At 40.6% G+C, this 16,132-nt stretch overlaps 1 protein-coding gene across 3 annotated transcripts; it reads left to right on the top strand.

The window, feature by feature from the left end:
- Window positions 1-1,488: 1,488 nt before the first annotated feature.
- On the top strand, window positions 1,489-16,132 carry ctcf (CCCTC-binding factor (zinc finger protein)). 3 transcript variants are annotated; one of them, XM_080876157.1, is made up of 16 exons: window positions 1,489-1,819; window positions 4,517-4,697; window positions 4,820-4,974; window positions 5,168-5,287; window positions 5,758-5,937; window positions 10,420-10,635; window positions 10,722-10,884; window positions 11,966-12,136; window positions 12,249-12,382; window positions 12,465-12,585; window positions 12,855-13,004; window positions 13,107-13,267; window positions 13,931-14,113; window positions 14,232-14,367; window positions 14,458-14,700; window positions 14,951-16,132. In XM_080876157.1, the coding sequence occupies exons 2-16, from the start codon at window positions 4,529-4,531 to the stop codon at window positions 15,193-15,195; spliced, it is 2,547 nt and encodes an 848-aa protein (XP_080732283.1). In that variant the 5' UTR covers window positions 1,489-1,819; window positions 4,517-4,528; the 3' UTR covers window positions 15,196-16,132. The 3 variants fall into 3 exon arrangements, with proteins under 3 accessions (XP_080732283.1, XP_080732285.1, XP_080732284.1); XM_080876158.1 differs by having other exon boundaries at window positions 1,496-1,819; window positions 4,838-4,974; XM_080876159.1 differs by lacking the exon at window positions 4,517-4,697 and having other exon boundaries at window positions 1,491-1,819; window positions 4,838-4,974.

Here is a 16,132-nt window from a genome sequence, read left to right as displayed (position 1 = left end):
CTTATGTGTTTCTAGGTTCCTAATGCACTACCTAATGGATTAAGTCCATTTAATCAAATTAATCCAAAGTTGTGAGTCATCGCAATGCATTCAGCGAGCTTTTCTCTCCTGATGGGAGTGGTCCCTTCCAAAATTAGACACAAGTGCCAGATCTTAACCCAACTGAACGGCTGTTAGAGATATTGAACCAAAATGTAGAGATCCAGATGCTCAAATCAATTTGATGGAGTATTGGAGCTGTTCTAGTTAGATGTATTGATCATGCATGTTACTATTGTTTTCCTTTGATTTGTCACCCATCTGAGATGAGTTGTGAGGAAAAGCCAACTAAAAATGTATTTAAATGGTAGGGATTTGGGCAAACAGATTTAAAACAACAAAAAAAAGATTTAAACTGTGGGACTTTGGTCTATTTTACTTCATGAAATATGAGCTGGATGTCACATTTTAGTACTTATAGATTCAGAAAAGAGTGTGTTTTACAGCTGTAGTTATCGTATGCACATCACAAATGCTGAAGGGAGGAAAAAAGGAGAAAAAAATGAAACAACTTGGAATTTCCTTCAAAGCATCCATAATGATCTTTGGTTTGATTATACAATTTAAGAAGATCACCAGAATGCACTGTCACTGGAATCCTGTTATAGAGTTGATGTCATGCAGGGAATCACTGTATATATCAATGCTACCACTGTATTTAATGTTCTTACTACACTGACTTCTATAGGACAACAGAAATCTACAGGTGTTCCTTTTGCAATCAAGGCATCTCAGTTTTTAAGTGCCTTGATTTTTTTTTATATAAGAGATATGCAATAAGACAGAAATGAGATACTTTAAGAATGAAGAGAATGTGAAGTGATGAAATCCCATTGCAGGACACACATGTATGCAATTGTTTTTTTATCAAGCTTGGGGAATTGTGAAACATTGTAAACAAATGTTTTATTTCTAGTGTTCTGAGATGTATTTTCAAACATTCTTGTGTCAAGTATATTGAAAAAAACTATTAAAACATTGTAAGATAGCTTCCTGTGCGATTGATCATCTTTAGATGAAGAGCTCTGTGTATCTGAGTGTTAACCCACCCACCACCACCCCACAAACACACACACACAGAGTAGAATTTTAGCCATAGAACACTAAATTTTGGAAGGGGTGTGTGTGTGTGTGTGTGTGTGTGTGTGTGTGTGTGTGTGTGTGTGTGTGTGTGTGTGTATATAGAGAGAGAGATTTAAAAAAGCAGGACACAGTTACAGCTCAGATGTGGGTGTATATCTTCAGGATAATCATCCAAGTCATTTCATGTAATAAATGGAAAGCTAAAAGCTTTGCATATCTTTATTTTAGTGTCAGACACAAATAAAAAAGTTAATATTTCCCATAATATTAAACAGACTAAAAACATTTCAGTTACATAACTTTTTCTTTGGTTCTAAATGAGCATGTTTTCATTTGTATGTTTTATTGAAAACGTTAACGCCTCGGGTTTATTCTCTTGTGAATGTCGCATTTCCGAGGGTTGTGAAAGCGTCCGTTTTCCTAACGTTGTGATAAATAGGCTTCACTGTATTCCAACGGGGCGCCCCTCCTGGCCAATCAGTGTGTCTGCAGCAGCTTCGACACCACCCCCCAGCGGCCGCACAGGCGCACTGAGCTTCCAACTGCCATTTTGTGGCAGAAGCTACTCTGCTAAAGCAGGAGAAGGATTAAAACAAACTGCGAAGAAGCCCGCATTTTTCCCTAGTCGGCTAAACTTTGTAGCACAGACTCTGTGCTTTCCGCCGAGTTAAGCAGAAGGAGAAACAGACTAAAAGAGGTAAAGTATCACTACTTTTCACATAAGGGGGGAGTTTGCAGGATCTTTAATCGGCCTCTAGGTGTCACGATGGGGCTCTGGGTCCGGGCAGCTCGTCGGAGAGTGTTTGTCTCCCTCTATCGTTATTGAAAACCCTGTCAAAATATGCTTAAAAACACAAGTTACAATAAATATGTATACATCCAGTTGTATTTCGTACGTATTTGTTAGAATATAGTCGAAGACATGTTGTGAATACTCCGTCGATTTGGTTGGAGAGTTTAGGCCAAGGCGTCCATTTTCTCGCTTCTTTGTTTCCCATTTTTGCTACCTTGACGACATCGAACTGGCGGGTTTAAGTTAGTTAACGTTAGCTTGTTTGCATTAATATAAAGTGTAACCCAGACAATCTTACAAGCACGAAATAATTGTTGCGACATTGGCGTCGTTTTGGGTGATCCTGTTCACGTTACTTTGAGCTTTAGCGTGTTGCATAACGTTTAATCAAATCTATATTTGGGGAAAAAGAAGCGAGATAGCTACTAGCGTTGGTTAGCAGTCACCGTTAGCAAAGCTAACAGGATCACGTCGACCTGACAGGCTTGAGGCCCTCTGTACCCAACGCCCTTAATACGTCTGAATGTTTCGAAGCAACGGAGTCTCGAAGCGTGACCCTAACCAAGGTTTTACTCAGCACTTTCCTGACGCATCTGAAATACTGGAACCAAACTGATTATTGTGGCCCCTCGTTGCAAAGTACACACACGGAAACGCCAACGCCGAGGCAAGTGCGGGAGAGTGACGAAGCATTCACAGCAGAACGATCTTTGGCGTTCTCGAAGATCAGATGAGCATTTAGCGTTCTCCCAGCCGTCTTCCATTATTGAATGGTGCACCTCTCTCCTTTTTAGCCCATCACGACGTGCTCTGAATTGTCGGGTGTTGTTACACCCGTTGCCAGTTCGTCGCTTATTCTAAGCCCACCTAGAGCCTCATAGCCACAGATATATATTACAGCAGAGAGCTCCCTCTACGACTCGGCTTGGAGAGCTACAAAAATACAGCTATATAAATGCATTGAAAGGGGACGACAACTGACTGCTCCGCTCCGAGTGATTGCTGTTTTGTGGTAAATTTGTTCTGCTGTAAATGGAAGGATGTATGAAGGCCTTTGCCAGAGCCTCTCCAGTTTCCCACATTTAGCAAATAAAGACAAATGTGCCGAATCTCACAAACACATTTCAGGGATTGCCAGTATTCTAAAATCACATTGGGGTTATGGTGTGTGTAAGAGTAGTTACACAGCCACTACTTCATCTCAAGTATATATATATATATAAATGCATACACATCTCTAAATGTGTGGTGTTTTAAGGGTGAAAAGGGTGAATTTTTAGCACAGTATTCAGATCTAAGCACATATCATTTCTTGAGCTACTAATGCAATTTTCTCTGGACTGTGTGGTGTGTAAAATGTCAGCATATTTCAAAGCTGATTGTTAGATCTCACCCTTTGTGTACAGTTAAGGGTTTTGCTCAAGTTAAACAATTAGCAGTGATGGTGTCAGTTTTGTTTTTCTTCATTGTTAATAAAGTCTAGTCTTATAGAAGAATGGGGGAGGGGGGGTTAGTGCAGATTTAATGAGTCTGTTAGTACAAATTCAGCCTACCCTGAAACATACTGATTTATTCAGGCTAGTACTGGTAAATAAAAGATTTCAAGGGGGGGAAACCAGCAAATGGCAGTAATCATATATCGCTGATCCTTTATTCTAAGATATTTTTTAAACCTCTTTATATCAGATTTCACCATGATGTGTAACACTACATAGTTTTTAATGTTGTAGTGTGATCTTGCAGCGGCAGAGAGAAAAATACATGCTGAATGTAGACACTTTTAGTGTGAAACTTCTTTTTTTTTTTTTTTCCATTCATAGTACTCCTTCAGGTCCACAACCCTTTTCCCTGCGTTATGATGCAGTTTAAGTCACTGCTTGTGAATGTGCACGGAATACATAAGCATATAGTGCTGCTGTGTAATATATCCCTCTCCTGTCCTTCAGGTTGGCAGGGACAGTCAGGTAGCAGGCATTTGATCGAGCACAGCTCAGGGCTTTCAGCAGCAAAAAAAGGAGATCTCTGATACAAGAACCCTGCAGACTGCAGCCTAGTCAGCAAAGTCATGTTTAAGTCATTATCCTTTCTATTCCAGGTAACAGCTGTAGTGTTAAGAAAAAGTTGAGCCTTATAAGTTTCACTTTGTTCCCATTCTGAGAGTACAGCTTGATAGTGGCAGCATGGTGTTTGTTTTACATTTTAATATTATCCAGAATCTTAATATTGTACATATCCGGTTCACTAGTTAATGATATGAAATATTTGAATAATCTGTTTTTCATATTTTCATAAGTTCTGAAAGTAGATGCTATGCATACAGAAATCATGTTTTTATGTGCAATAATCCTCAGTATCAATAGAAATGGGAGAACGTTAAATCAGAAAAATGTCATGTTTTGAGATGGAAGTTTAACATGCTGGTGAACAGATACATGATCAAACTGTAACCGGCTACTGATTAGTTTCTTCTCCTTTGGTTTTTATATGGTCATAGTTTAGTCAACTTCTTGTGTTCAGTTGTAAGACTGTATACTGCTGTCCTAGACAAAATATGGCCCCACACTGCTAGAAAATGTTTGTTTCCACAACACAATATTTCAGTTCCTACCCAGCATGGACGGGAGGCCAACAGATGGTGTAGGGGTTGTGGATGTCCCCACCAAAGAGTTTCCGTCCATCCAAGCTGTTCACAGCCAGGATGCCATGGTGGCGGATCTCCTTCAGCAAGCAGCTGAGGCTGGGGGTGTGGTGGAGGGACAAGCTGGAGTTGTCGTAGAACAAGGTTCTTACTCATTTCATATGTAATTTTACCGTTTAGCTGTTAAAAAATTTAAAAAAAGTATTCATTTGTAATGTAAACGGGGACATTTTGACATTAAAACAGTCAAAGGTTTTATCCAACAGGTCTGTTTTATCCAACAGGTCACGGGGAAGGAATGGCAGCAGCCACTCAATCCCAGCAACAGCTAATGGAAGGAGTTGGTGTGGAAGGTGGCACAGGTGTTGAAATGATGGTTATGGACTCATTGGATCCCACCCTGTTGCAGATGAAAACTGAGGTGAGTTACAGTTACATTATTTTACGTTATTTTTCAGGATTTAATAGTTATTTAAACTTAGAAGAAAAATGAAAATATTATGTTTTGATGTCACTTTAGTTTTAGATATGACATTTATTGAATTTAGAGTACCAAGCATGCCTTCCAGAATATGCATCTTTACCACAGTGCTCATTATTATACATAATTGTAGGTAATAGATGCTGCAGTGGGAGGATCATCAGCTGCGGTGGGTGTGGTCGGAGGTGTAACAGGTGGTGCTCACCAAGCTACTGTGACAACTGTGGATCAAACGCAGATAATCACCCTACAGGTACTTTTTTTCCATTTCATATTTGTTTTTTGTTTTTCTTGTTTGTTTTTGTTTGGTTTTTTTGGGGGTTTTTTTTTTTTTACTTTTATCCATTTGTGGTGTCAACAAAGCCAGTAGACTTTTAATATAGTTTTAATGAAGTTTATGTTTTCTATTAGTTAATGTTGTCTATTAGTTTCAGTAGAGTGCTGGTTACACAGTTGAGCAGGCGACACATATTCCTAAAACTAATGCAGGCCTGTCTATCCCAAGGCCATTTACTCTTAGCACTTCTCTCAACATTCCCGCCTCTCTCCACTGTTCTATCAAATAAGGCAAACCCACCCCCCCAGATTGGTGGGTGTGTGTGTGTGTGTGTGTGTGTGTGTGTGTGTGTGTGTGTGTGTGTGTGTGTGTGTGTGTGTGTGTGTGTGTAAAATCTCACTACTCTGTTGAATCAGAAGGCATGATTTCTGTTGTCCTGTCCTCAGGTGGTGAACATGGAGGAGCAAGCCGCGTTGGGCTTGGGGGAGCTACAGCTGGTTCAGGTGCCTGTTTCAGCCACTACTGTAGAGGCGCTTCAACAGGGCAATTTTGTAGACACTACTGCAATGCCTAAAGATGGAGACCCAGTTATCTGTCACACCCTTCCACTGCCTGAAGGCTTTCAGGTACACAGATGTACAGCTGTAAACTCATGCATGACATTTGAAAATTATATATGTACTATAGTCAAAGGTTTAATTTTTTTAGTCGTTTAATGTTAAAAATGATTAGTGTATATTCTTTAGGTCAGGCTCAGAAGCCTTTGTGTAAGAGCTGCTGCAAAGCTTTGGTCTAAATTGAATGTCACATTAATGTAAAGGCCACAGCAGGTCAAACACACCTTGTAAGAACACTTATTTATCACTTGATGTGTCATTTATACAAGCAAGCATTGGGCGAAATTATTCTTATTATTAATTTTTTTTTTAATGTGTTTTTTCACACTAGCCAACCATTGTGACCTTTCTTCACATTCCAAAAATTCAGTTTGTATCTATTTGGTTAGATCATCCGTGCCCATAGGTGATCATTAGCTAGGCTGCAGTTTATAAGTTGCTGAGAACAGTCTGCCAGCAACTAGACAAGAAGCTTATCTTACCAACTCGGGAAAACATGGTGCAGAGTCAGCAGAATTACAGCAGTCTCAGATAACCTAAAAATATTGTATCTAATAGTAGTGTTGCAAGAAATGATACTAATCAATATTGAAAATTACTATTGAATCAGATACTTTTTTACCACAGTATCAGTACCAACATTGTTGTTGCTTACTTGACCCAAAAATAATTGTTTTAATCTTTTATTGTGACAACCTTAACTATGTGAGATATTTTAAAAGCAACTAACACAAGAGAAAAGTTGAATTTAAAAGGGCAAGGTTAATATTCTCTGATTTTTAGGCACATTAGTATATGTGAGGGGGCAAACTCCTCAAGATGGGTGGTGACCATTGTGGGCATTTAGAAGTCGGCCATCTTGGATACAACTTTTGTTTTTTCAATAGGAAGAGGGCCATGTGACACATCAAACTTATTGGTAATGTCACAAGAAAAACAATGGTGTGCTTGGTTTCAACGTAACTTTATTCTTTCAAGAGTTATTTACAAGTTTCTGACCACTTATTAAATGTATTCAGTGTTCTGCCCATTGTGTTGGATTGTCAATGCAACCCTATTCTCCCACTCTTCACACACTGATAGCAACACCGCAGGAGAAATGCCAGTACAGGCATCCAGTATCCGTAGTTTCAGGTGCTGCACATCTCGTATCTTCACACCATAGACAATTGCCTTCAGATGACCCCAAAGATAAAAGTCTAAGGGGGTCAGATCGGGAGACGTTGGGGCCCAGTCAACTGGCCCACGACGACCAATCCACTTTCCAGGAAACTGTTCATCTAGGAATGCTCGGACTTGGCACCCATAATGTGGTGGTGCACCATCTTGCTGGGAAAACTCAGGGAACGTGCCAGCTTCAGTGCATAAAGAGGGAAACACATCATCATGTAGCAATTTCAAATATCCAGTGGCCTTGAGGTTTCCATTGATGAAGAATGGACCCACTATCGTTGTACCCCATATACCACACCAAACAATCACTTTTGTTGTTCCAACAGTCTTGGAGGGATCCATCCAATGTGGGTTAGTGTCAGACCAATAGCGGTGGTTTTGTTTGTTAACTTCATCATTCACATAAAAGTTTGCCTCATCACTGAACAAAATCTTCTGCGTGAACTGAGGGTCCTGTTCCAATTTTTGTTTTGCCCATTCTGCAGATTCTGTGCACCGATCTGGGTCATCCTCGTTGGGATGCTGCATTAGCTGGAGTTTGTAAGGGTGCCATTTGTGAGTAGCTAATATCCACTGAAGGGATGTTGGACTAATGCCACTCTCCAGTGACATGCGGCGAGTGCTACGCTGTGGGCTCTTGCTGAATGAAGCTAGGACAGCCACTGATGTTTCTTCATTAGTGACAGTTTTCTTGCGTCCACATTTTGGCAAATCCAACACTGAACCAGTTTCACAAAACTTAGCAAGCAGTTTGCTAACTGTAGCATGGGAGATGGGTGGTCTCGTAGGGTGTCTTGCATTGAAATCTGCTGCAATGACCCGGTTACTGCGTTCACCAGATATCAACACAATTTCAATCCAATCCTCACGTGTTAACCTCTTCGACATGTCAATGGTTGTGAACAAAGAGAAACCTGTAAATAACTCATGAAAGAATAAAGTTACGTTGAAACCAAGCACACCATTGTTTTTCTTGTGACATTACCAATAAGTTTGATGTGTCACATGGCCCTCTTCCTATTGAAAAAAACAAAAGTTGTATCCAAGATGGCCACCATGGTCACCACCCATCATGAGGAGTTTGCCCCCTCACATATACTAATGTGCCACAAACAGGACTTTAATATCACCAACCATTCCCATGTTATTATGGTGTATCCATATAAATGGCCCGCCCTGTAGAAAGTTCTAACATATAAAGAACTGAAGTGATCAGTGTCTTTAAAAACAATCAAGTGTCCTCTTCGGGTCTGGGTGTCATTAAACTTCCAGTTTGGGTGATATGACAGTAGGAGCATAAAGTTTGAGCTCCTGATCCTTTAGGGAAAAAATACGTCATATATGTAAACCTACTTTAACTAGTTGACCACTGAACTCAAGAGATGGTATCACTATGCTGAAAGGAAGGCATACAAGAGTGTCCCACTTCAAGATAAAGGCCCTATTTGTGTGGGAAGAAGACCCTGATGAGAGCCACTTGGGGATGGAGGAACAGGATACTAGCAACTCAACTAATGTTCAAACCATCCTCAAAGAGTTAAGAGACTTCTGCCATGAAAACAGTACTGAACTCTGTGAAATTAAAGGTAAAATTGTAAAAATGAGCAAGGGAATGGACCACACTGAAAAAAGAATTACAGAAGCAGAAGAAAGAATATTGATACCCATGCTAGCTGGCTGGAAGCCAGGTTAATGACCAAGAAGGAAGGTCGAGTTGTGAAAGAATTCACAGAATAGAAGAAAACTTGCCCAATGTAGCTGCTTTTGTAGAAAATGCATTGAGGGAGAAGTTGGCTATTTCACATGCTATGGAGCTGGGAATGGAGAGCGCTCACCACTCTGTCGCTCTGAAGCTGCCATGCGCTGCCCCTCAGTGATCCATAGTGGCCAAGTTTGGCAGCTTCAAGGTAAAGGAAGAAGTTTCAAAATTGTCTGGCAGAAAAAAGGGGTTTGTTTTTCAAGACAGGAAGGTTTTCTTGGAACATGATCATGCACCAGAAGTGCTTAGAGAGAAGAAAGAGAAGTCTTTCAAGAGCTCGACAGGTGGTTTTGCTGTTTTATTTGGCAGGGCAAAGGACCCAAGATTAAACTTAAGACCCTGCAAGTGGCTAAAGACAAAGAACGTCTTTTCCTGCCAAATACTAGAGATTAGTTTAGGGCAGTACAGATCACAACCTTGACGAACATGTGTAACTCAGTCTGCACAGCACAGTGGAAGGAGATGGAAATATAAAGTCATATTCCATTACAGAACCTGCTCCACCTTAATGAATCCAACCCCTGGATATAAACATCTCTTAGGACTTAGTTCAGTGTGGTGAGAGAGAAGCAACCCAAGGAACTCTATAGACCGATACACTAGATAATATACGACCCTGAATTCAGCCCAAATAAAACTGATAGTTGATTTAAGAATGATATAGATATAGGTTATAGGATAAAAGACATAGGTTTGGTTAAATAAAACATTTACTTAGTGGGACCACTTTTAAAATGCTTTGAAGATTTGAAAGAACAAGGATTGACAAATCAAGACTTCTATAGATTTTCACAAAAATCGACATTATATGGGAAATGCGTTTAAAAAGAAAGATGTTGAAGCAGATGTGTCAGTTGTTTTTAAAGGTTCTCTTAATGGCATATAAATCAATTCAAGGAATTCGATACATTTCTAAAATATACCAAGGATTACACAAATTGAAAGTGTAAAATCATAAGAGCTATAATGGAAAATGTGAAAAGGAGGGAAATTTTAAAATTGAACTGGAAACTTAGGAAGACATATCAGTACCAGTGGACTTCCTCTCTGTCCTTGAGAGAGTAACTTTCTCCACAGAGAATTAACTTGCTGAAGATCCTGTGGTGAAACAAAATGCAAACCACTTACATATTTTCTTGGCTTTCCCACTGATCCTCCGGTACTGGACATACATTAGCAAGAAATTAGGAAAAAACATTTAACGTAGCAATTCTGTTATCATTTGAAACCTTATACTTTGGTTCCAATCTTCAAATTCTGGAGGGTGATGTAAAGAGGTAGTTGTTGAACGTTCTGCTGGTAAGCCAGTAAGAAAGCACTCACTAAAAAGTGGTTAACTATAGTTTCCCCTTTTAACTAAGATGCTGCTCACCTTTCTCTACTGGTTCATTAGTACTTAAGTTTTGGTGGGGTTTTTTTGCTTTCATTCTCTGTTTTGTTACTCTTGGTAATAATTTTGCACCAAAAGTGCATTTAACTCAATTGTAGTGCCTGTATGTTCTGAATAAAAACTTGAATAACACCCCCTGACTGAGCAGTTTGTGCCTTTTCATGTTTAGGTAGTTAAGGTTGGTGCTAATGGTGAGGTGGAGACTGTGGAACAGGAGGAGGAAGGAGCAGAAACGCAACCTGACGAGGAGGAAGATGAAGAGGTGGGTAACCAGCTTCTGGAAGAGGGGGAAGAGGAGCCTGTTCAGCCTCCAAATGACGACCCAACGTGGGCTAAGGACCCAGACTATCAGCCACCATCTGGAGTTGTTAAGAAGATCAAAAAGGTAAGAAAGGTGGTGGGATTGTTATTTTTGTAAATGCAGATTTAAGAGACTTTGCTGTACTGAAACTGAACTTGCTGTTTGTCCAGGGTAAAAAGAGTCGTCTGCGTTATGCTGAGGGAGACAAGGATATGGATGTCAGTGTCTATGACTTTGAGGAAGAACAGCAGGAGGGCCTTCTGTCTGAGGTCAATGCTGAGAAAGTGGTCGGCAACATGAAACCACCTAAACCTACCAAGATAAAGAAGAAGGGTAAGTAAAGGGCTTTTTCCATTAGCACCTACTCAGATTGATTTGACACCACTTGAGGCGGTACAACTCTGCTTCAGTTGTACATTAGTGTGTCATAGCTCCTAAATTGTGGAATGAATTACTTCCCCATGTTATGCCTTAAATCTCAAATTTATTCTGTGGTTTGTATGATTTGTATGTGTGGTGTATCTCTTAATTTATTGTTTAAACCTTTGTTTCATGTGCTTTATAAATACATTTAAATGGGTTTGGAGAATAGCACTGCACCAACCCAGCATAGCTGCATACTTATAACCACAGAAAGTTGAAATACACAGCATAGGAGGATCAGCTGGCTGTTTAGGCTACTGCAGCCATACACACCACTATGTTAGTGTGTGAATGAGATAAGATAAAATGACAACAGAAACCATTAATGAAAACTCGAGTGGCAATGTTACCAAACATAACAAGCCAGCAGATACAGCCTAAGGCTTAAAAAAAACCCCATTAATATCTAGGTTCCTGTACCTTACAGTAATATACAGGAACATGTGACAGAAAACAATTATTAAATCAAAACTAGCTTTACTTAGCAAACCTACCCTACAGCCATGTGTTTTTTTTTTTTTATTTGTTTGTTTGTTTTGTGCTGCAGTGATTTATATAAGTTCTTTAAAAATGATTCCCAAAATCTATATATGTACATGGGTTCATAATCCTGGTACTCTAGGGAATTGATATAGTAAGTTGGTTGCAAGGATCCATCTTTGTTATGCCAAACAAACTTAAACCTAGTCCAGATTATGCACATTGACTTAATGAGTCTTGTTTATTTGTCTTCTCTGATATAAATCAGCTCTGAACGATCAAAACAAAAGTGATCACACAACAAGAATATGAATAGAGATGTACAATCAGTCCTAACTTAATGGTTCAGCAGCTGTATTTAACTGTTGAAACTTAATATTGTAAGTTAACACTGTTTTAGTTAAAGACGCGTGTCCCGTAGATGCAGCTAGCCCCAAATGCATTGCATTGTTTTGCTATACAAACACTGTTACTGAATATGAAATCTTTCGATGTCTTTGTTGTTTGTTAGGAGTGAAGAAGACATTTCAGTGTGAGCTGTGTAGCTACACATGCCCTCGACGCTCCAACTTGGACAGGCACATGAAGAGCCACACAGATGAGAGACCTCACAAATGTCATTTGTGTGGAAGAGCTTTTAGGACAGTCACTTTGCTAAGAAACCATCTCAACACTCACACCGGTAAACATGAATCTGTGGTGTCATTAAAATGTACAACGTTGTACTGTGCTGATAGTTCAATATTTTTTTTTCACACAAGTATGCAAGGATTGCTTACATTTTATTTATGCAGGAACTCGTCCACACAAGTGTACAGACTGTGATATGGCTTTCGTGACTAGTGGAGAGCTGGTTCGCCATCGTCGCTACAAGCACACACACGAGAAACCCTTCAAATGCTCCATGTGTGACTATGCCAGTGTGGAGGCAAGTTTATCTATTGTCTGCTTTGTGTTCTTGGTGTTTAAGTGTTTACCAAAATGTAACTTTGTGTGTGACTGTTGTGTAGGTGAGCAAATTAAAGCGTCACATTCGTTCCCACACCGGCGAGCGTCCATTCCAGTGCAGTCTTTGCAGTTACGCTAGCAGAGACACTTACAAGCTGAAGAGACACATGAGGACACACTCAGGTAAAGCCGACACCTTAACTGCTCCTCTCCTGTGTGTTTAAAGAACTGAAGGGCAATGAAGTGTTTTCTTTGGTGCACAGCTTTATTGATTGTTTTCATGCGAAAGAATAATAAATTGCTTCCCAGACTAAATTACTCAAGTTAGAAATGGTACGGACTGCTAGTACCCAGTTACTCCAATATTGGCATATGGGCCTCTTTGAGAAATGAGAAAGAAATGAAAAACATGAAACTGTAAAACATTGTATGTGCTCAATCATCATTCTTAGGAGAGAAACCCTATGAGTGCTACATCTGCCATGCCCGATTCACCCAGAGTGGAACCATGAAGATGCACATTCTGCAGAAGCACACTGAAAATGTGGCCAAATTCCACTGTCCACACTGTGACACTGTCATTGCACGCAAAAGTGACTTGGGTAAAACACACTGTGTAAACACACAAATACACATGGTACTTTACTTTAACTTGCTGTTTCTGCCACCTAATTTACTCTCCTGTCATCTGTGTGCTATCTTAGGTGTCCATCTTCGTAAGCAACACTCATTCATTGAGACCGGAAAGAAATGTCGTTACTGTGACGCAGTTTTCCATGAGCGCTACGCTCTGATCCAGCACCAGAAGTCACATAAGAATGAGAAGAGGTTCAAATGTGACATGTGTGACTACTGCTGTCGCCAGGTCTGTAATACAACTGATATTGTGTGACAACCAGGTTTTTCATATTTGTAGTAATATTATTGTTTCAGTTTAGTCTCAAGTGTGAATCATCTACTCGTGTTTAAAAGTCTGAGAGTGAGTCTGGAAGCTGAAGGCTCTGCAGTTTGATAGTAGCAAACTGTACTGGGACAGTATGGTGTTATGATGGATAACCACTAAAACTGTTTTTGAGGCGTTACCCCAACAGGTCAGCATGTATGGACACCGAGAATGAGATGATGTAGGATTTCGTTTTCAGGAATTTCATTATAGGATTTTTTTCCCCCTCAATTCATACCATAGGTGCATGTACAAGGAGGCTGAGGGATCTAGCACCAGCAGCCACCAGTATTCTTGACTTCTCCAGTCATGGTGGACAAAGCTAAGAGTCTTAGCACAATGACAATACTAATTTAATACATCAATTAGGATATGAATTACCTTGATCACTGTATCGCTATTAACTTGACCATTATCGATTCCTGACGTCATCAGCACAACACTACACAGTGTAAATGAGACCATATGACCATACATTCAGCAGTCTGTCAACTATCTAACTGCTGGCCGTTATTGCATGCATGATATATGAAATAATATTTGCTGCTAACAGTGAAAACTGTGTTTTCATGTTGCTGTGTCCAGGAGCGCCACATGGTCATGCATCGCCGAACCCACACCGGAGAGAAACCATATGCCTGCAGCCAGTGTGAAAAGACCTTCAGACAGAAGCAGCTCCTGGACATGCACTTCAAACGCTACCATGACCCCAACTTTATCCCTGCCACCTTTGTTTGTCCCAAGTGTAACAAGACCTTCACCCGAAGGGTAAGATTACATGTGTTTTTAGCTGTCACACATGAAGTGAAAGCTAAGGGTCAACTCCTAGGCCAGCTAGTTACCTGCAAGTCACAACACAGACTGTTTACGGGTGTGTTTCTTTTAGAACACCATGGCTCGCCACGCGGAGAACTGCAGCGGTGAGGTGGAGGATGCTGAGAATGGAGCTACAATCCCAAAGAAAGGAAGAAGAGGAAGAAAGAGGAAGATGAGGAGCAGGAGGGATGATGATGATGACAGTGGTGAGACGTGGATGCCGTTTTGGGGTTTATACAGGGCTGTGTTTTTCTGTAACTGTGTTCAACTAGATTGTTTTGTGTGTGTTCATTCAGATGAGGATCATGCTGAGCAGGATGATGATGAGGAAGAGGGTGAGGGTGAGGAAGAGTCATCACTTCTACAGGAAGAGGAGGACCCAGAAAGCATGGAGCTGGACCAGGCTCCAGCCGCCATTCCTGTACCAGCCCCCGATGAGCCACCAGTCAAGAGGAAACGAGGCCGCCCCCCCAAAAATGCCCCCAAGCCTCCAACACCCAGCAAGTCCGTTAGAGTTGCTACCAAAACAACTGCTTCTGGTGAGCATTAAAATACAAATTTAAAAAAGAAGTAATCTAAGAAGAGTAACCTCTATGAATAGTAAAGTGTCCTGCTCCAGCATTAACGGGCTTTCTTTTTTTAACTGTAGTGTCTGTGACAAATTAGAAATGAATGTATGCCATATATGTTAGTGATTAATAACCGTAGAAGACGAGTACTCTAGTAAACGAACCTGTCGTTTTTGATAGTGCTATGGATAGTAAGAAATATGTCTGTTGTGCTTTTTAGCTGCTGCCATCATTCAAGTGGAGGATGAGAGCACTGGGGCAGTGGAGAACATCATAGTGAAGAAGGAGGAAGGTGATGCCTCTGCAGCGACTCCTCTGGAGCAGGGAGTGGCCCTCACTGTGGAGGGGGTGGGGCTTGATGAAGGGGTAGAGACTGTTGAGCTTCCTGTGAACGAAGAAACAGCGGCAGCTTCAGCCAACGGAGATTTGACACCAGAGATGATCCTTAGCATGATGGACCGGTGAACGTAACACAGAAACGCACATGTAGCCGGACTATGACTAAAATTACTGCATACTTCCCCATGGCCTTCATTTCGTGCTTCATACAATGGCAGCCGTTCTGCTAAAATGGCTTCCGAATGCGACAGCAGGAGCAGTCGTGCACTAAGAGTAGAAGCTGCATGTATGTGTTTAAACACAATGTCTTCACATCCCCGTGTGTCAGCCTGTATGCCCATGTTTCAGGACTCTGTCACACATCCTTCCGTGACCCTTACTGTACACAGATAATGTCAAAGCTAAAACTGCTCTCTGCTGTTAAATGCTTTTTTCCAGTTTGAATGTCTTTTCAATGGCTCTAAGTGGATTTAGCTAATTATTCATACCCAAAGCCACATCCTGTGCCAGTCTCTACCCACACACCCTCTCCATGTCTTTAATATGAGAACATTATTTGATGGAACTTTACATTCAAGTATTTTTTTTGTTTTTTTTAGAAGAAGAACTGTGAGATGTCCTTCTTGCAGTTCTTTACAACTATGCTGATTTTGCAAATTCCAAGTGTGTGTGTGTGTGTGTGTGTGTGTGTGTGTGTGTGTGTGTGTGTGTGTGTGTGTGTGTGTGTGTGTGTGTGTGTGTGTGTGTGTGTGTGTGTGTGTGTGTGTGTGTGTGTGTGTGTGTGTGTGTGAGAGAGAGAGAGAGAATGTAGCTTTTCCTAACAATGACATTATTGGTACTTTCAGATGCCATTTTTGCTTAGTTTTGTGATTTTAATTTTTTTTTTTTCCTAAAGCCACATGGTCACCATAGTGGTGTTATTAGTCAGCTGTTTGTACACTGAGTTAGCAGAATGAGTCTTCCTGTGAGTAGGCATGGGGTAAGTGTTGACATCAATAGAAGTGAGTGATGATAGTTTTTCAGCCTTCTTGTTAAACCTTGTTGTGAACTGAAACTAGCCCCC

This window comes from Rhamphochromis sp. 'chilingali', assembly GCF_963969265.1.
Source record: "Rhamphochromis sp. 'chilingali' genome assembly, chromosome: 2".
Lineage (NCBI taxonomy): Eukaryota > Metazoa > Chordata > Actinopteri > Cichliformes > Cichlidae > Rhamphochromis > Rhamphochromis sp. 'chilingali'.
Note: the sequence above shows the minus strand (reverse complement) of the source record. Positions and strands in the feature narration are given on the sequence as shown.

What these genes read in the sequence shown, in the direction of transcription:
- ctcf (XM_080876157.1), top strand. Translation starts at nt 4,529, where the DNA reads ATGGACGGGAGGCCAACAGATGGTGTAGGGGTTGTGGATGTCCCCACC. An exon ending in CCATCTCAACACTCACACCG is followed by an intron (nt 12,137 to 12,248) that starts GTAAACATGAAT and finishes TTATTTATGCAG; the next exon opens with GAACTCGTCCACACAAGTGT. An exon ending in GTGACTACTGCTGTCGCCAG is followed by an intron (nt 13,268 to 13,930) that starts GTCTGTAATACA and finishes TGCTGTGTCCAG; the next exon opens with GAGCGCCACATGGTCATGCA.